This window comes from Vanessa tameamea, chromosome 20 (assembly GCF_037043105.1).
Source record: "Vanessa tameamea isolate UH-Manoa-2023 chromosome 20, ilVanTame1 primary haplotype, whole genome shotgun sequence".
NCBI classification, from domain to species: domain Eukaryota; kingdom Metazoa; phylum Arthropoda; class Insecta; order Lepidoptera; family Nymphalidae; genus Vanessa; species Vanessa tameamea.
Genome location: NC_087328.1, coordinates 1,187,793 through 1,210,393, shown reverse-complemented (window position 1 = coordinate 1,210,393; position 22,601 = coordinate 1,187,793). Strand labels below are relative to the sequence as shown.

The 22,601-nt window shown below is 33.7% G+C and overlaps 1 protein-coding gene across 1 annotated transcript in view; it reads right to left on the bottom strand.

Moving 5' to 3' along the window:
* LOC113403826 (hemicentin-2-like) overlaps positions 1 to 22,601 on the bottom strand; it is a 169,280-nt gene that overhangs the window by 50,116 nt on the left and 96,563 nt on the right. Inside the window, exons 4-5 of the mRNA XM_026644442.2 lie at positions 8,447 to 8,655; positions 4,751 to 4,861 (exon numbers count right to left, since the gene is read on the bottom strand). Of these exons, the coding sequence (XP_026500227.1) occupies positions 4,751 to 4,861; positions 8,447 to 8,655 (320 nt within the window). The remainder of the gene's footprint in view (positions 1 to 4,750; positions 4,862 to 8,446; positions 8,656 to 22,601) is intronic.

Here is a 22,601-nt window from a genome sequence, read left to right as displayed (position 1 = left end):
GCAACCCCCGCCCCCTTGGGCCGAGGCTAATTAGGTCAGTAGGGCGAGCGTCACCGTGACGTTCTTACGTCCGTTTACCCGCGCGCGCGCATAGCGGTCGCTCTTACGAGTATACCTAATCTGCCGCGTCTGAGTGTGACCCGTCATTAGTATTAGTACTAGGTATGGTCTATCAATACACAAATGCAGAGTACTTGGACATGGTTCGTGCTCATCCGCGTGCGAATGATAGCTTGTCGAGTGCTACCAATTTTTACCGGGAGATGTTCCCAAATCGCTGAGTACCTACTGCCAGCGTAATTATAAACGCCAATCAATGACAACGAGACTTCGGACAGTTCCATATTCAACACATGCCCAAGGACACGTCTCGTGTATGTTACAGAGTATGCAAACAGAGAGAAATTAAAATTCACTTGTTATTTTTACAATGATAAAATATAGTCGAGACCTACAATAAACTCCCACGTTAAATGTGGACTTATGCCCTGAGTATATTGTTGAACGGTGGAATTATTTAGAGAGATGGTAATTATAATGAATTCTATTGTGTAGTTTTATATCAACCAACTTCAAAAGCCCAATTTCAGAGTCAACTCGTTGATTCTCAAATTAGTCTTGTCAAGTATATATTTTTTGGCTCTGAACCGATTTTGAGGATTGACTTTGCGGTCAGTGACACTGACACCCCAAGATGGTCATCACAATTTCATTGGTATTGAATATTATTAAATCTTTATTTGAAGTTTACATTTTGACAAAATCATAAAGTTGATTTGATTTTTGTTTTGTTTATTATCATGTAATAGTAGTTTATCTCGTTCAATTCAGTTTTCATGTCAAATTAAACCAAATGAATTTTATTTAAATGAACTTCACAATTAAGCGTTTTTGAATGGTCAATATTTAAACACTACCACCGTTTCGGAAACCAGCCTCCTGCGAAAAGAAACGACAAGGAACTCGCATAGTTGCTCTTTCCAAATAAACAGATTTAAAATAATATTATTCACAATTAGTGTTCAATCAGTCCTGTGATGGGACCCGACCCTAAATCTAGGCGTTTTTTTCTAAACAGTATTCTTTTAACGAATTATGTGAGGTTTGTTATAAGCCATTTATATGATCTTCTCTAAATTTAATGTTATTTCTTTATGGCATAGATAGGAAAAAGAGCCGAGATAGCCGTGGTTAGATCGCGTGCATCTTAACCGATGATTGCGGGTTCAAACCCAGGCAAGCACCCCTGAATTTTCCTGTGCTTAATTTGTATTTATAATTCATCTCGTGCTCGACTGTCAAGGAAAACATCGTAAGGAAACCTGCATGTATCTAATTGCAACGAAATTCTGCCACATGTGTATCCAACACGCATTGGAGCAGCGTGGTGGAATATGCTCCAAACCTTCTTCTCAAAGATAGAGGAGGCCTTAGCCCAGCTGTGGGTATAGCAAAAGATAGTAGGGGTATTAAAAGTGGAGCATGTAAATTTGCAAATTTCTTCAAAGTATTAAATATTCAAGAAGAAATTATTATGGAGACCAGTGCGTAAAATGTCTTAGCAGCGTAACCCTACAGCGTTTTATTTAATCGCACCGTACGTATGTACGTACCGTTCAGTGCGTATGCTATTATTAAAAAAATAAAAGAAATTTTCCTTCACAGTAAACAATATTATTATATATTTTTTTTTATTGGAAACAGGCTATGGCAAATAAGTCACCTGTTGGTAAATTGGCCACCATCACCCACAGACATTAGCGTCACTTAGACTAAGATTTTATGTCCCTTGGGCCTATTGTTACACTGGCTTATCCACTTTTCAAACCGGAACACAATAATACTGAGTACTGCTGTTATGCGGTACTTACCCAGCTAGGCTTGCACAAAGCTTTTCCACCTAGAATTTAGTGACTAGACCCAAGATTCGAACCTGAAAACAGCTACAGCTATACCAACCAACCACTAGAACAACATGACAGTTAATAATCTGGTGGTGGTACTTTGATATATTTCCAAATGGCCTTCACAAAGCCCTACCACCAAGTATATGATGCAAATATAAAGTAATATTTTATATAGCATATAAGACGCATTGATATCGCTAGGTACCGCTTTTAACTAAGTGGATGACTGGATTAAAGACGTCAGGTTAATCTAAACAGATGGCTTATCAAGTACTTGCGTTGGTTCTTCCTACTGGGTATAATATATCATTTCATTACAAACTAAAAGTTATGTTTTTAATACGTTTATTATGAACAGAATCTAAGTTCTATAATTCAATTATCATTTTTAATTTGGCGTCATTATTGCTAAAAATTGCTATAACAAAATAGGTGAAAAAAACGTTGAGTTCGTATTCGTTGAGTTTTTATGACTATGTGTTTCAGACTCTAGTAGTTAGAAAAGGTGAATTTTAATCATAAAATTGTAATAACCCGAACGAGCACCTCTGAATTTTCACGTGCTTGGTTTCTGTTTATCAACCATCTCGTGCTCGGCGGTAAAGAAAAACATCGTGATACATGTATCGGATGAAAATCTGCCACGGGTATATCTACCAAACAGCGTGGTGTAATAAGCTTCTCCTCAAGAGTATACAGTTTGAGTATATGACGGCTAAGTCCAGCAGTGGGATACATACAGACTGTTACTGTTACGTTAGAACTACAGCCTCTGTAGAAAATGCATTACGAACCAGTGGCAGACTAGCATTCTTAAGGTTAGCATGTTAAACGAGGGTTGGAAGTTTGTATAAAAGTACTATATTTTTGAAGAACAAGACTTGAAATTTTAAATTTATGTCAATAGAGGGTGTGGAGGTGTACTGATAATATATCTTTAGAAATCAACCCCCTTTTGGGGCTTAAACAGAGGATCGTTTTTCGTCACAGCTAGTATACCTATAAATGCTTACTAGAGCAAAGGATATTTTGTTTTTGTCTCATTTCCCACTATCAACTACCCTTATACCCTTAGCATTTATTATACTTGCAGCGAAATTTTAAATACGTATTATAGATGTATTGCGAATGTGGGGCAACCGAGATTTAGTACCGATATTCGCAAAAGCTCTGCAATTTCATGTGTTATAATTCGCTTTACTTGCGTTGGTTTAAATGCAAATTTCCCCCATTGTTTATTGATTGATGCATTCGGTCTGGAAAAATAGTGATTTATATACGAATTTAAAGGATAAAGAAAATAATGGCATTGACTTCGTGGAGGTCGGTCGGAATTATTTATGAGATGTTTTTGGTTATATTTTTATTTGATTGTGTGACAAGATGTTTGATTCGTTTGAATAGTAAATATGGACGATTTTATGAAGCGAGTATTGAACTTGGAAAAGAGTAATATGTCGATGAAGCTGAGAAGATTTAGGTTTTCTTCTTTACTAATATTATAAATGCGAAAGTGACTCTGTCTGTTACAACAAAACAAAAATTGGCATCGAGATAGTTTGAGCCTCGGAAAGCGACATAGGCTACTTCAAAATAGGGGTAAAATGGGGGAGACGATTTGTGCGCTATAGGTACAAACCTTCAACCACCTGAAGGTACTGATGATTTCGCGCAGGTAAAGTCGTCGTTTCAGCTAGTAAACCATAAATAGCATTGGGTTGAATTATTTAAAGCTGTGATGAGAACCAGTTTGATACAGGTCCTTTCGTTTTACACAAAACATTTAAAATATTATGCTCTCAACATAATCCCATTGTTATCGAGAATGTGGTACAGCCTAATGCGTATAACAATTGCTACACTTCATCCAGACGCAAGATTTATTATAAGTTTCCTAGTTTTTGACGGTAAATAAATAACAAACGAGAACGCGATATCAATCAGACGGACAGCCGTACAAAGGTGGAAGGCGTAAATAAAACGTAGGATCCGAAAAAAATACACGAACTATTAACGTTACAAATTACGTTTCGTTTACAAACGGCGTAACGTATTTCATTTTGACGTAACTACGAGTGACGGAATCTTGCTAATACATGGATATTTTTGGTTTTCATCCGTTTCATAGCAGAAATAACGTTATTTGTGTATGCATGAAATTTTTAACTCATTTCTATGGCAATTTTTGAATTGTAATTTACTTTGTGGAGCTTTGAGCAAGCCCGTCTGGGTAGGTACCACCCACTTATCAGATAATCTACCACCATACAGTAATACTTAGTATTTTCTGTTATGATTTAGAAGTGAATGAGCAAGTGTAATTACAGGCACATGAGACAAAACATCTTAGCTCCCAAGGTTGGTGGTGCTTTGCCGATGTAAATAATAATGATTGATATATTTTCAGCGCCAATGTCTATGGGCATTGGTGACCACTTACCATCGGGTAAATTATTGGACCATCCACCTACCTATATTATAGAAAAATGTCTTCTCTGCAAATGCCATATATTAATTTTGTCTAGATAAGTCATTTTCGTAATCCAGCTACTCCTCGTTAAGCAACTCCTCATACAAATTTACTGCGTTACTGCTCTGTCAACTGTGATTGTACCGTCATTGCTTATAAGGTTTTTTAGTAAATGAGCTATTTAATGCAATAATGTTTGGTGTAATGCTAGATCCTACAATTAGTATCTAGATTACCTCGTTAGAACAAACTCATTCTTCAACTTTATAGAACAAAATATAGAAAAAAAATTATCCATGAAAATTAAATAACTAATTTTACTTTGAAGTAAAATTATGATTATTAAATTTAAAAAAATTGTTTGATCACTCACCTCCTCTAAGCTCGCAGAGTAGCGTGAAATTGCCACCTTCTTCCAAAGGTCCTACAACGCCCGCCACATCGCGACCAGCTTCATCATACAATAGTAGTTGGTGAGGTGGAACTGTTAGAAAAAATTGGAGATTTTTAAAAATGGAACATCACACAACTCTAGATACCGGGAAGTATTTTAAATCACAGACGTAATACCAATAGCATTCCTCCACAAGATTGTACATGATTATTTTGTGTTTATGTATTTGGAACTACCTCTTTCTTCTTGTCTCGTGTCGATCTTTATTTTATATTTTATCGGATATGTGGACAACTCAGTGTCTGACCGATCCCGTATTGAGCTTTGACAACTTAATCGTATAGACGATATGCAATAGGTGTACATACTGGTGCATCAATGTTTGTTTAGCATAGTTTTAATAACCTATCATTTTGTTTATTGCTTCCGATTATCGTCGTGATCCACTTTTGAATCTTTATTCAAAAGTGGATCACGACGTTAATCGGTAAAAAGCCTTTACATCCTCTGAAGTAGAAGTTTTGGAGCTTACTCCACTATACGTATCGAGGACGAATTGGTGGAAAAACTTATGGCAGAATTTCCTCCAAAACATGCAATTTACCTTGCATTGTTTTTTCAGTCGAAAAGGATATGGAATGAAAAATAAATTTATTTTCTAGATTTTATTTCTAGAACTCGCGATTTTCGGCTAAAATCTGTGTTATATGTCCAATGAGCCATTTCGACTTAAAATATTAAACACATGAATATAAGCATTAAGTGTAACGTAAAAAAGAAAAAATGTAGTGATATAAATACGAAATGAATGCTGTATTTATCTAACAAGTTCCTCGTTAGGCATCAGTAATAAATAGAGCTGACGAATACTCTTGATCCTAGAGATCGAGGAAAGATAAGCTCAACTTGTTAACCAACTAGTTGAGTTTGTTGCGATATTTTTTTCAACGCTGCAAAAGCCAAGACGTGACTAGTTGATCAACTTATCGAGTTTTGTACATTATATAAAAAATCATAGCACTATTCCAACAATACGGCAAGACCAAGTTAGAAAACAAATCGGTTGATTTGTTGAGCGATTTGTTTAGGTTATTGACGAAGGAAGTTATAAGTTGGTAGAAAATTTTAATGTAGTAGGCTTCTTGATCCTATTATATTTTTATTGTTTTAATTAATAATAGGACAGTTGGTGTTTTTTTTTATTTAAGAGCTCTATTGAAATATCGCTCTTATGAGCTTAGTCAAATGATATAATTTAGCAAATCAAAATTGAGCACTTTGATGCCTTGTAATAATGAAATAATTAAAACTCAACAACATTTTTGTAATTTTCATAATTTTATTTTGATTGATTTTAAGAACAACTCCAGCAGTTTTTAAAGTTTGTCTTTGTGATCTGTTTATTGTCATTGCTAAACATATTCCTACTGGAAATTTAATGCGTTTGAATTCAAAAGGATAATTATTGGGAATAAGAGAAATTCGAATGAAGACCCTTTTGTTATAGCTGCCATGAGGTTTATCCGTATTACATATAGTCTATCATTTGTGCAATCACATGTTCTAACTGTATACAAGTTTTTATAAAGATCGGTTCAACCGTTCTTAAGTTATAGCCGGACATACATACAGACAGACAGAGAGACAAAAATTTCAAAAATGGTAAAACTGATGTCAGTCGGTTATAATACAAATATTTATGACGAAATTTAACAAAAAAAATTGAGTGTTCAGACAGAGTCTACAGATTTATATAGTAGTATAAAGTATAGATGTAGAAGTCAGACCGATAAGAATTTTTTTTTACTTGTATCACGGCTTCAGTGGTGTAAATACGAGGCGGGTTGATGCATATTATGAAGAATAAAACTTTTTCAACTATTGAATCATTTATATTTCATGAACGTTCTAAGTAACTCTTAGGAGAAAAAGTGTATAAACAATTTTTATGGATAAGTCTAAAGTCAGAATAAAATTGTAAATCATACACGATATTCTTATGTTTGGCTTTAAAACGCTAAAACTCATATTCGCGAACGTTGAATTTGGAAACATATTTTTTCAAATCGATGGGGACTTTTCACGTTTCATTTCTACCGATGTTCAGAACAATCTTAAAAAAATCTGCTCTATGCGTATATTGGTAAGCTTGTATGTCTAATTTGACCGAACTACAAGAAATGCTTGAACGTAACGATCGTGTTCAGCAACCAGTCGAGTAGATATTAATTAAATAATTCTTAAAGTCAAGTTTATAAACTACCCATTAATTTTCATAGCTATTATAAAGTACAAGGGCGTAAAATTAATAGGGTCTCCGTGCCAAGGACAGGAAAATTAGTGATTCTTGATAAGGAAATCAACCAACAGATCTCGCAACCAGTTTACTGAAAAGGGAAAAATCTTTTAATAAAAAAAAACGAATCTTTCAGATTTAATTCCGTTCTATTTAATTTTCATGTATTGAATTGTAGATTTTTTTTCTGTATAAAATCAAACTTTTTGTTTACGACTTTCTCCAGTTTATAGTACCTGTATCGCCTCCGGTAAATCGTTAGGGGCAAGGTGAAATCGTGAAGGGCTTCTAAGAAGTCCCTCTGGCATTTTAGCTCTCTGTGTCGTAAATAGAATATTTTTAAGACATTTTAATCTTTCAAATATTATTTAAATTTGTATGCCGATAATTTTTAGACACACTTTTATTTTCTGATATTATTCAAATTTATAAAGAGTTCGAGGTTATTTTCAACCTTTAATTTCATTTGGAGTTTGTTAAATTAAGTATCTAAAGATACACGTTGACTTTTTGTATAAAGTTGATTCTACACACGATATTTAATTACAGACGAAAAGACAATTTCTTGAGTCTCACAGTTGGCTGCACATTACTTAAATTAAGACTTGGTGAATGTCTGCAATTATTACAGACAACTTTGAATAGGTATATACTTTTGTAACCAGATGAGTCTAGATGTCTAGCTACTGGATTATAAATGTTTGCTCCTAGACAATTTATAAATATTATAAAATAAAATCACTTTCTGTGACTTCATATTTTAATTTGTTACATACTCATCTATACATATAATAAAATTGGATTGTCTGTTTGTAATATTAAAATAACCGCTTTTTACTGAATGCATATGTATGAATACACGGTGCATATACCAAAATAACATTTTTTTCAATTTTTATCTGTCTGTCTGTTTGTTCCGGCTAATCACTGGAACCGCTGGACCGATTTTGACGGGACTTTCACTGGCACATAGCTGATGTAATAAGGAGTACCTTAGACTACAACAATAACTTTTTGTTAAATTCGAACGCGCACGAAGTCGCGGGCACAGTTTGAACTAATAAATAAATAAACATTATCAAATTAACATAACTTTTAAATATTTCCTTACAAAAAGTTACACACCTTGGATAAGAAATGATCTTTTCCTGGTTATTTCTTTGTTATATTTTTACAATAAACCCACTGAGTTTCTACTATCAATAAATAAGTGTAATGCTTTTATATGAAAAGTTTGTTTGTATCTGTATACTTGTTTATCCTAAATAAACGTATACTTTTTTTTTTATGTTACATGTGGCAAACGAGCAGAAGGCTCACCTGATGGAAAGTGACTGATTCTTATATAAAAGATATGTCTTGATAATATAAAAACTCACCTATAACATTGAGCCGGATCTGGAAATTTCTTGTAGGGGAGTTCTTAAAATCCACTCGGCATCGGTACACTCCTTCATCGTCTAGTTGTACAGCGTCCACAGTGAGTGAAGAAGGTCGAGACATTGTTACGAAGTGCGCTCGCTTCCCAAAGGCCAAAGGGTCGGACCAGTGTAAGGCTTTGTTGAAACTGCGACCGCGGACATCGAAGCTGCGAGAAAAAAATATGTCATTAAAATATTGTAAAGGTGATAAGGGTCAGCTCGTTAAATCACGCATTATACTGTGATACAAGGATAATGTACTAAGGCGCCATACCTTACGTCACAATGAATTATAGTTGCAATAATTCTATTAAAAAAATGATACACCAATTTGAATGATCAAAATATGAAATTTTGATTAATCGAAAATTTACCTGTGATACTGTTAGCTTTTGCACCAGTTTGGGGTCCATTTACCAGTTACAATAGAAGGTAACCCTAATATGATTTGGATAACGATGTAAGAAATTGCCTCCTGACACATGCAGGCCAACATATTCCTTCAACATATGAGAATTCATCGGTACTGGGTCACTGTCTGAGTTATGGTTTTCATCCGAAGACCTTGGAGTTTTTGTGCAAAAGAAGTATGAAGTATTAATCAGTTGTATTAAATGTTGCTATTAGATATGTTTATATCTAAATATTCGGAAATATGATTCAATGAAAAAAATGTTTTTAGCGAAATGGTTTACACGCCGCCTAGTGGTTCTAACACTTTGGCTATTGTTGTCCCCAATCCTAGCATCAATTTTAGGTTCAATTGGAGAGGTAAATAGTTATATTAGTAATTCCTTAAAATGGGGCATTGATGCAAACATTTTAAAAGAAAACAAAAAAAAAATCTAATTTATTCTTGCTACATAATAACTTCCCAAAACCATGAGATATTTCAATCGTCCGACTATTTATTGATTCCTTAATAATTTAATTTATTTTATTAATAAAATAATTATTTTTTAATTAGTGCCGACCAGGGATATTATGGATATAAAATTACGAATCCGGATATATGAATAATAGTTTACCGGTTTCAGATACGGTTATTTACATACGGATACGAAACTATTACGGATTTTCGTTTGTTTCGTTATTTTTCAGTATCGGATACTAGATTGTTTAAAATTTCGAAAAAGGGAAATATAAATAATTCTTAGAATTAATTATTTTAACAATTTGCCTTTTGTCTCTAGATTATTTACATGACTTCATACTTGTTGGTTAGACTGTGACAATACCGTAAGGGTCAACCATATACATGCATATAATTTTCTACCGTCAAACAGCAATATATAGTATTTTTGTGTTCCGGTTTGAGGCTGAGTGAGCCAGTACAGTTGTAAATAATGCTATTCGATTCATTTGTTTAGTATCAATATATTTTCGTGTGCATTTTGTTAATGAAATATTTGGGTATATTGTAATTAAAATTCTATAATTAATAATGTTATTATTATAAGTCTATATCATTATTTTTAAAATTATTGAACCTACCTAGGAATTGAGTAAATTTTGTTTTTTTAACGCCTTAATAAAAAACTGCTAAACCAATTTGCATAAAACTTTTTGAAGATGCACCGCGTACAGGAGAAGGTTTCAATATATAATATTATTGTACAATGCTGTGCTTTGCAGTTTCATTCGCTTTAAAATTTGACCATTGACGTGACAGCCCCGAATTTTATGTCATATTAGCTATACACATTGGCTGACTACTACCGACTACTACTACAAAGTCCTGGGTTAAAATCCTAGGTCGCGCCGATAAAAAGTTATTGGGTTTATCTGTAGAAAAATTAACAATAAGAACTCGATGTTTGGAAGGTGTGAGCATGCGTGAATCCGTTTCCGTTTCGTGCGACTTTTTCCGGTTGTGTCAGATTTGCCATTCCATTGGATTGTGGGAGTGAGGGAACAGAAAGTGCACCGGTTTCTGCGCACACATGTGCACTCTTAATTACGTACATATAAATACATAGATAAATACAAATATTAAATAATATTATTAACAATACTTACAATATCAGAAATTATTATGAGACTATAGGTTATTTTTTTTTCTATATTAGTTTTCAGGCGCAGCCTTGCCCACGTGTGAGTTTTTAGATGTTATAAGTAACCTATGTCCTTTAAGTTTTAAATTTACTTCGTAACAAATTTTACCAAATTCGCTAAGACAGTGGTTAACGTATATGGTTCAATGATTTAACCGCAGTGCAGTAAACGCGTTATTAATAGACAGACAGACAAAGTTACTTTCGCATTTAATAGTATATATACATACGGGTAATTTGTAATTTCGTTTGGGTAGAGGTACCGTCAACATAAAAAATATACGATTATATAAACCTTTTTAAGAATATAAACTCATACACAAATAACTTTCAAGTTTGTCTTTTATAAAGTCATAATTGGGTTGTTTATTTTAAGGATTCACACAAAAACTTTAGAATTATATAGTTATGGAACTTCATTATGATATGTTTAAATTTACTAAAAAAACTGAATTAAATTTTTGTTCTTTTATAATAGTTAAATATTTAAAATACGACTAAGTTGAAGATTAGCTAGAACTCTCCTGAATCGAAGATTCCGGGTTCAAGGCCGGGGTAAATGAAATGAATTTCATGTAGAAGAAATTTGAGACAAATTTTATGAAATTCTGCCACACCTGTATCCACTAATATGCGTCGGAGAAATGGACACTTGTCCCGCTCTGGGACATTTTAAGTCTGTTAAATTTTGTCATAGTAAATGAAAAAGTCATTCGGTCAGTCAGTTCATTCGTCAGTCGTTCAGTAACCAAGTATTTGAATTTATAGCAAATATTTAATTCCAAATTAGCACAATATATTGTCTAACAACACAAACATAACGTAACATTAACAGCCTGTAAATTTCCCCCTGCTGGGCTAAGGCCTCCTCTCCCTTTCAGGAGAAGGTTTGGAGCATATTCCACCATGCTGCTCCAATGCGGGTTGCAGGACACATGCAGATTTCCTCATGATGTTTTCCTTCAATGCTGAGCACGAGATGAATTATAAACACAAATTAAGCATATGAAAATTCAGTGGTGCTTGTCTGGGATTGAACCCGAAATCATCGGTTAAGATGTACGCGTCCTAACCACCGGGCCATCTCGGCATGTTCTAATACCTACTCTTAATTACATTAACCTACTACTAACATATTGTTTCTCAAATTTTCATTTATACTTACAACGATATTTCTTGTGTACATTTAAAATCAAGAACAACGGATGCCTTCACAATATTTTCTTAATAAATTATGAACATTTCTCATGTAAGTGAATAGTTTGCCTTTTTTAGAAACAAAATGTCCATAAAGCAATTTTTTCACTGAATTTCTTGCTTGGTTCTCCATTTAATTTCCATTAACCAGCAGAACGGTTCATTAAAAATATATAAAATACCCACACAAAATAGTTTGTTGGATTCTACTTAAATATGTGACTAAGTGACTTTAACTAGGTCATAGGAACTAATTGAAAAATACCGTCGTAGAGGTTCACTATGAAAGAATTTTGCGAAGTCTTGATATTAACGATATTGCACTGCAATAATCAACGTGTCACTTAACTTGCTATATCACATCAAATTAATGTGAACGCTTATCCCAAAATATTAAACAGTCAGGTCACACTAAATAATATTAATATGAATGATGTTTAGATATGAATAGCCGGTAAATATTAATTTCTAGCTGTGCCCGCATCTTCGTGCGCGTTTGAATTTAACAAAAAGGTTATTGTTGTAGCCTAAGTTACTCCTTATTACATCAGCTTCTTGCTAGTGAAAGTCTCTCCAATATGGGTCCAGCCGTTTCAGAGATTAGCCGAAACAAACAGACAGACAAAAATTGAAAAAAATGTTATTTTTGTATATGTACCGTGTATATAAGTTACTTATGCACTAGGTAAGAAGCAGTTATTTCAATATTACAAACAGACACTCCAATTTTATTATATGTACAGATAATATTTATTTAAGTAATGGAACAATAAAATAATAATAAATTGATTTAATATCACAACTAATACTACGACTACAATACACTGCTCTAAAACTTTATAACAGTGGTTTATAGCTGTGCAATCTAGTTTAATCTAGCCTAGTCTGTTTACTTGGTGGTAGGACTTTGTGCAAGCCCGTCTGGGTAGGTACCACCCACTCATCAGATATTCTACCGCCAAACAACAGTACTCAGTATTGTTGTGTTCCGGTTTGAAGGGTGAGTGAGCCAATGTAACTACAGGTACATGGGACATAACATCTTAGTTCCCCAGGTTGGTGGCGCATTGGCGAAGTCAGGAATGGTTAATATTTCTTACAGTGTTATTGTCTATGGGCGGTATAACTTACCATAACAAAAGATCATATTCAAGATTTCATTAGAAGTATAATATTATTGTATTAGTTCCCCACGCTTAGAAGTTATGAATATATTTATAACATTTCGTCGAATTTTACCCTCGAAACGCCAAACGCAAATCATATGGCAATACTTAATGTAAGCGAAATAAATTTTGAATTAAGTATAACTTAAGTTGTACAATATCCGATACACTGAAACAAAGTTAACAATTCAATTTTGTTCTTAAGTTAGTTTATTATTCTTTACTTAATAGCTGTATTAAGTTGGAATAGATATAACCACTTTTATTATTAATAATTATTGACTGTCATGTTGTTCGAGTGGCTGCTTTGTATAACTGTGGTTTTCAGGTTCGAATCTTGCGACTATTAATATTATTATTTTTTTAAATAGTTTTTATATATCTTTACCAGACTTACTATTTAAATGTACGATACTAAACCGAAAGCTTAAAGTAATTACACTAGTTCCCTATAAGTTAAAGGTTAAAGGGAAGAATTATAGAACTGGAACGTTCTTTAGTAATACAAATAAGAAATAATTCAACTTGAAAGTTTTATTGGCGAGGCCGGTAATAAAAAATTCACTGCCTAATTTGAGCAAATTTTCCTCCAGCATGCGCCCTGATTGAGCAAACATTGTTTTCAAACGACAAAATAAAAAAATATTTTGATTCAATCGCGTGTAGGGTTGCCATACTTTTTTTGTAATGATAAACAGAAAAAAAAATATTTTCATACTCATAATGATAAATTGCCTACCCCATTAGTATAGTAGTTGCTTATAATAATTCCAATCCCGATATCCTGGGTTAGCCTTTAAATTATGTTGTTTTTCCTGATAAAAGCTTTGCGTCGAATCACCCGCCAATAGAATTATGATCCTGAGGAAATAAAGTGTGCATCTGTTTTTAAGCATATAAAATAACTCTTAAAATGCCATTTTAAAGTCATTTTAGTGACTTTTATACATGATAGCATTATACTGGCGCTGTCTTATATGGAATGCACTTGACGAAACGATTCCTATTCACTCTTAGTTTAGTTCATTATTTAAACCTGGTGTTCAGCTTAATCCTTACCAAAAATGCTGCTATACTCCATACATGAACAGACTTAGCGTACTATTAAATGTGACCTAAAAGAGTAAAACTACAGGTCTGAAGTTTGAAGATACTTTTTCCTGGTTTAAGGAAAAATTGTCACAAAATAAGAAACTGTAATACGTCAATAATGATAACAACTTTGATATCAGACGTGCTTTGGAAAATATACCGATGATAAAATATCGCATGGTGAACCTAGCCGTGATCCGAATACTTCCCTCAAATAAACGTCAGCGCCTTTCGGTAAAACGGAATGCCAGATTTCAACATATTGCCTGATATCGCTTAAAACTTTTGGTCGTCTTCGACAATTATTCCATAATTCGAGGAAAAATTGCAAAATTGAGTTAATTATTGGTGCAGGTTATATAGAATTGTCCATAACCTTATTGAATCTTTAATAATATATATTTTAAATGTCCTCGCCTGTACGCGATAAACCAATCATTGTTTTTGTACGCCTTTGTAATATGGTTATTCAAACAATGTGTCGGTACGTGCATTTAAAAATTATAACATGCATACATAGTAAATAAAATTAGATATATTTAATTAAATTTCTATACGTTCTGTTTTTATTTTAAACTTGATTTATTCATGTTTTTTATTATTAATGTCAAATACATATATAAAAAAATAACTAACGTGGAAATCTTTTAAACATAGACTTCAGGAAAACAGTTTAGAACTTCTATAACTTTATTTCAATCGAGTTATCGATGAAGAAAGATTTTAAACTATCAATTCCTTAAATATTTGATATATTTATTGAGGATTGTTCCGACCCGTGAATTACAATTCGTCCGATTGAAAATTAAAGATAACAGGCGATCTGTCAAAATGTCCGCAAGCAAAATTGATATTGACAACGATATCTTGCAAGGTTGAACTTCGATTGACATTGACAGTTGTTAAGCGTAGGGTTGTCATACCGAAAAACTAGGGTTATCCCAGCTTATTATAGAATGGAATTAATCCAATCTTACTCATCATTTTGGCATTTTATTTGAATGATTAATGACTTGTGAAATTAAAAAAATATATGTTGAATTTGTTTCGCCAGATTTTCTCAGTTCTGTATAATTTCTATTCTGAACTAGTGGTCGATTTTAAGACTCAATGTGTAAGAATTAGTGACTCCGATAAAGCATATATATTTTAATATGCTATATACATTATTTTATCTAATATAAACAAAAAATAATACTATAATTTTTATTTATTATATTATTCTTTATATATATAACGAAGGAGTATTTATCATCAGGATTTCTGTGCGTAGGTATAATCTTCCTAGTGACGTTAGATAACCGAAATAACACACAGCTGTAGCATCGGTTGTATAATTACATTTTCACTTAAGAAACGCGTTGATCTCAGCAGAAGGTAATAGCTGTACGACCGCTCAAACTGTTCCGCTTTCCAATTCGACTCACATTCATTCAACTCATTCACATCAAGCCGCGTTTAACATATATACACTTCATTTGTTGTTTCTCTGCTGACTTTAGCCAATTGCTTTGAACTACCCTCTATCAATTTCTTCGGAGCGTTAACTTAAGTTGCTTAACGACTAAAATCTTTACTTAAATATATTGTTTAGAAGGTGATTTGTTAAAAAATGCCGTGTCATAATAGCAAGATTGGAATCTATGTAAGTAATCAACGTTAAAAAAATATTAGTTTCCTTCCTTCCACGTGTATGGGGGGTTTGGGTTGGCTGTAGGTATTAGGTTTATTTTCCAGACTATAATTTCTGTGCCAATTTATTTGGAATTTTAGCTGTTAGTGTGATTGATTATCAATCATCCATTCATTCTGGTTTCACATTTAGAATATCAGTAAGATTCTATAACTAAACAAATCATACATAATTTAGAAATTCAACAACCATCTCTGTCATTTCTGTACGAAAAGACAAAGACAAAATAGTTAAATATCTTTTTCTCTTCTATTTGTTATCCGATTTTTTAATCTTATCAATAAAAAAAAACAAGAGTAAAACACGGCCATACAGCCTCACTTATGATGTAACCTCTGACATCACACCGTGGGTATAAGCAAAATTAACATCCGGCTTCCTGTTACACACTTCCGTCCCTTTTCACGAGGTCACTTCCACAAATTGCAGGAAAGCGACAGGATGTTACACGAATGTTTCCTCAAAGTTTCTTTATTATAATTATATGCATGTATTAACACTAGTATATAATATAATATTGTCACCGACTACATTGACATAAAACGTTCAAGTACTAAAGGAATCCCATTTGAAGTGAATTTCTTTTTAATTTTCACAATACAAACTTCTTGAAGATATTAAAATATTTTTTGTTTAATAAATTGTTCTTTTAATTTATCTAAGCGAGATTACATAACGTGTTTACGTGGAAAACGTTCTTTTTTTTTAAATCCATTTTATTCTAATTCGTTGGAGAGAAGAAAACATTTCACGTACACACTAAACAGTAACGGTATGTAATTAATTAAATGCTATAGACAAATTCAACTTGGATAGAATTCTTTGCTTTTGTCTATACATTGGATAGCCCAATATTTTAAATATAATGTACTAGCGACCCGTCCCGGCATTGCACGAGTGCAACGCTGATACTAAATATACTACAGAATGTCTTACAACGTCCACAGCTTTTTTGTCATTTCAAATCTGTAATATCTTCGAAAATATTTATTTAAATTAAACGCTGTAAATGTATTTAACTTACTTAATCGGATAAGGATTAATGCTGTATTGCTTATCCTTAATCTTCGAAAATAAGGTATTATTTCTCGTAAAAAGTAAAAGATAAAAAATGGTTATTGTTGGTTAACCCTGAGATAGACATATAACATCCCGGACTTTTTTAAAGACCTTTTTAAGGTGTATATTACTGTATCACATTATTTTGATCTCTCGTAGGGTTCAGCCAGCGTTTGCAATGTAAGCGCAAAAAATGTGTTTATTTACGACATCACTTCAGAAACCTCTAAAGTTATCATTGATTCTCTACTATATTGTGCATGTATTATACATATAAACCTTCCTCTTGAATCGACTTCTCAACTTATTGTATTAATAGTGGTTTTGGTTAGGGTTTAAAGAAACGTCTCCTCATATATTGGCACATACAGTCCGATTTTGACTTCGATCATACTTTTTTGTTATTTTACCCGACGTCCTGATATTAAACATTGGCAACTCAGATGTTATGTCCCTTGTATATCCCTGTAGTTACACTGGCTCACTCACCATTTAAAATGAAACACAGCAATACGAAATATTGCTGTTTAAAGGTAGAATATGTTCTGAGTGGGTGGTACTGGGATGGTCTGGTACATAAGCGTACTAAGTAAATAAAATGCGTTAGATACGTCATATTTTCAGTACGTCTCAGTAATATTATGTATTAGTTAGAACTGAGATGGCCCAGTGGCTAGAACGCGTGCATCTTAACCGACGATTGCGGGTGCAAACCCAGGCAAGCACCACTGAATTTTCATGTGTACAATTTGTGTTTATAATTCATATTGTTCTCGGCGGTGACGGAAAACGTCGTGCTGAAACCATGCATGATGTGTCTAATTTCAACGAAATTCTGCCACATGTGTATTCCACCAACCCGCATTGGAGCAGCATGTTGGAATAAGCTGCAAACCTTATCCTCAAAGGAAGAGGACGCCTTAGTCCAACAGTGGGAAATTTACAGGCTGGTACTGTAATATTATTATTTTTTAGTCTGTTTTCACTGTTAAGATTAAGACAAGAGACAATAAAAAAATGAGTAGAACTCTTCTGGAATCGAATCTATACCCTCAAAACAGTCAAGTGTTAAACCAGTGTGGTATTGCTTCAACTATATGCGCCAAATATCACGGAACTATTATTTGTACTTGCTTCATTAAGCCACGTAGCAATTTAATCTACTGGAGCGTAATAACTTAGACGTGTACATGTTCTATCTAAACCGTGATTAAACAATTCTTAGATATTAATTAAATGGATATAATACTGCCAAATTAGGACTTAAGCTTAGAGATAACATTTTCTAGTATACTGCGTGTGTATATAACTTTGTGGTTTTTAACAGTGAACCAAGAAATATGTATTATAAAAGCTTGTTTGCGTAATAAGCGCTTTATATCGCGGTTTAAGTCGTGTTTGAATTATACATCTTAAAAGCTCACGTTACGAGTATGTTTTGTTTATTATTATAGTATGTTTGTTTTTAATTTTATGGTTTTTTTTCAATGATATATAGGTCTCTGGTGAAGGTTAACATTGTTCAGGTATATTAGGACTGTTAATTAATAATTAACATTGGGGCAACAATCTTGGGAATTGATATTACATGTCCCTTGTGCCTGTAACTACACTGGCTCATTCGTCCCTTCAAACCGGGACACATATATATTAAATATTCATTTTTGGCGGTAGAATTTATAATTAATAGAAAATGCTAATGTCTATGAGCAGTAATCACCACTAACTATCAGGTGGTAGCCTTAGCCTATCTTTGGTATATATATGTATAAAAAAAGCATAAAGGTTTAACTTACTGTATTCCTTATTTACTTACACGACGACGTCACCGTTTATATACACGAACATATGATAATTACGACGCGTTTTTTTTTAATATTATAAAGTGTATCTTACATGTGACTTTGGTCTTAGAGCGATTACATAATGATCGAATTACGCGAGTATGAAAGATCGAAACCGCGGAACATTATACATTAGCAGCCGGTAAATTTCCCACTGCTGGGCTAAGGCCTCTTCTCTCTTTAAGGAGAAGGTTTAGAGCATATTCCACTACGCTGCTCCAATGCGGGTTGATGGAATACACATGTGGCAGAATTTCGTTGAAATTAGACACATGTATGTTTCCTCACGACGTTTTCCTTCACCGCCGAGCACGAGATGAATTATAAACACAAATTAAGTACATTAAAATTCAGTGGTGCTTGCCTGGGTTTGAACCCGAAATCATCGGTTAAGATGTACGCGTTCTAACCACTGGGCCATCTCGGCTCGGAAGATTATAGTGTTGGATTAAAATCGGATACAAATTCCCGGCAGCGTCTACGAGTCTTTTAATTGATCCGTATTCTTCTATCAGCCTTTTACCTTATAAAAATGTATATTATAATATTAAATATTGATATATTAAATCGTTAATTAGTCCACACACTACCGGGAAGTTGCGTTCGCTTTTTATTGCTTTTCTGTAATGTTCCGCAAGCCTTTTGTTTTATAATCTGAGCTGTCTAAGATTAAGCTATAGCAAAACATCTTTGGTTCACCTATAGGTTATTAAAAATCTGTACAGAAACAGGACAATGTATGGGGCTCAAAAAAAAAAAACAAACTGGATCATATTCTAGTAATTCATTTTGTACTCATTAAAGAGTTCTTCTATCCATCCTGGCCTCATCATCAAATCAACTCAAAAATTCTGTGTGTACACCGGTTTTCATGGGTACGCCGCTCCGAGGTCCCGGGTTCGATTCCCGGGTGAGACGATGTAGAAAAAGTTCATTACTTTTCTGTGTTGTCTTGGATCTGGATGTATGTGTTACCGTCGTTACTTCTGATTTTCCATAACACAAGTGCTTTAGCTACTTACATTGGGATCAGAGTAATGTATGTGATGTTGTCCAATATTAAAAAAAAAATAAAAAAAATGTTGACTATTTATACTACCATGAATGTATATCGCCATCAAAATTACGAAGATATACATGCACATGCAAAGTTTCAGATCGATACGCCAATTAGAAGTAGGTCAAAATCGTGTTCCTAGACATACTGACATATCAGCCGTTAGTTTATAAATGGAACTCATCCAAATTGTACAGTTGCATGACAGAATGGACACAAGTGTCAGGATCAATTCGTTCACGACACTGGCAATACAGAAATAAAAAAAAGCCATAAAAATGTTCCTTCTTCCTTCTTTGTTTTGTTTATTTATTTTGAAAATGGCCGTTCCATTTTTGAAAATTTAGAAACATCCGTAATTAGTATTGTTGTGTTCTAGTATGATGGGCGAGTACCAGTATAATTAAAGGCACTTAGAGCGTTTTAAGAGATCGTTGCTTTTCCTGATAGTGCCGATGTCTTTGAGTAGGGGTGAATTCTTACCCAGGTGTCCCATTTTCATACTGCTTATATATACAACTAGCGACCCGCCCCGGCTTCGCACGGGTGCAATGCTGATACTAAATGTACTACAGAATGTCTTACAACGTTCACAGCTTTTTTGTCATTAGACAATACAAACCGCTATGTCCATGTATTTTAAATCTGTAGTATCTTCGAAGATATTCATTTAAATTACATGCTGTAAGGCCATACTGATCTATATTAAATGCACAATGTATTGTAGGTACTTCATTGGATAAGGATTAATGATGTATTTCTTAAAATCGCTTCGAAAAAAAACCTTTATTTGTCGTAAAAAGTAAAGGATAAAAAGTGGTTATTGTAGGTTATCCCTAAGAGTTAGTTATATACAATCGCGGACTTTTTTGAAGACCTTTTTAAGGTGTACAATACAGTAGTACTTTATTTTGCAAGAGCGTTACAGCGTTTGCAATGTTAGCGCAAAAAATGTGTTTATTAACGGCATCACTTTTCCCTTTCTCTTGAATCAATCTATCTATTAAAAAAACCGCATCAAAATCAGTTGTGTAATTTTAAAGATCTAAGCATACATACATACAGACAGCGGTAAGCGACTTTGTTTTATACTATGTAATGATAAGAAAGATCATCAATCTGTATATAACGTTATATAGTATATTTAGTCAGAATAGGATTGAAATGTATGACTTCGGGTCATATAACGTTCGTGGGTATCGTACAGAATGAGAAAACTTTTCGACAAAGTCATTGTATTCAAAATCAAAAATTGTTACATCATAAATCACAATAAATTACTACTAAACTTTGAGCAGTTTCTAAACAGGTAGTGTCTCGTCAACGTTTGCTTAGCAAGTGTACTGAAAGCACGCAAACCACTCACCACAGTGACTGCTCAGCGCCACCTGGTGATAATATATAGAGGACGCTTTACAATATCCATATTAATGACAATTTATCCAAGAATTTTACAAATCAAAAAATTCCTCGAATTCAATTCTATATTGCAAATATATTTCACGCAAAAGAGCATATTCTCTGTGAGAGCGAATCTTAGCTCGTTTTATATCATGATAAAATTTGAGAATACCACTTTTAACTGAAGTCCATGATAAAGGACGTGCTTAGCGGCAGGGAAAAATCTTTAATGCTTTCTGGTATCGTTTATAAAATGTTGCTAGTTTTATTTTCATTGAAAATACGGACGTGGACTGTTTTGTTGAGCGAATGCTCCTTTGATTTTTATTTCATTACAATTGATTGGCAAAGTTTTCAAAGTAACTTTCTTCTGCTTTAACTATCAAGAGTTCTGTGTGCAATGTATCCTTAATAATATTATTGTAAATTTGTTTATTTTTTGTTATGCTTTCACGTCTATCTGATCGTCATAAAACCTCCTGACGACCTCCGTGGTCGAGTAGTGTGTACACCGGTTTTCATAGGTACGCCATTCCGAGGTCCCGGGTTCGATTCCCGGCCGAGTCGATGTAGAAAAAGTTCATTAGTTTTCTATGTTGTCTTCTGATTTCCATAACACAAGTGCTTTAGCTACTTACATTGGGATCGGAGTAATGTATGTGATGTTGTCCAATATTTATTTATTTATTATTATTATTGTTATAAAAATTTGCGCGTTATAAGGGATACAAAAAAGGACGTACTTTACCCACACCTTCCCGTCCTCACACGCGAGCAACTAGTATTTGTGTTAGAGAGTATAGGCATTTCTTAAGACATTTTTTTCGCTGCTGTATTTCAAAAATGGGTAAATACATAGTCAGTAGATAATCACTATTATAGTCTCAAAATTAACAGTTATATAAGCACAGATAGGAAGAAATTTAGGGAGTTTATTAGAAGGGCAAGAATAGGGATAGTGCACTTAGCGGAGCGAAATAGGACGTGCATACGCCGTAAGTATGCGAAATGGACTGGGTGGTTGACACGCCGCCGCCGAGCGCTGCGCAGGAGTAAATAATATATAATACTCGAACATAAGGGCGGTTACTTCACGATCATAATGCTTATGGTTTTCATACAAAAATACGAATATAATTTTGTTAGTCCTACTAAATTACGTTAACGCTAAAATACATACGTAGATACATTAAATGAAAAGAAAAAAAATGGTTATATACCTATTTAAATATTAAAATATTTATCTTATAACTTGTGACACACGAAAGACAACGAAGCGTGCGTTAACCGTCTAGCAAACGTTCAAATATTTCACGTGGCGTTTCATGTCACATAGATTGTACTTTCAAATACTGACAGAATAAGTAGCATTACAAATACTACTAAATAACGAGAGGGCGAAATAAATAGATAGAATCAATCGCGCAATAGTTTACGGGCCGCCTCGCGATGTAACATGTCGCAGGTTCACTCCTGACCCTTGGGCTATTGTCGTCCGCACTCGCAGCACAAGTTTTAAGCTTATTATGGGAGGGATAAGTAGGAATATT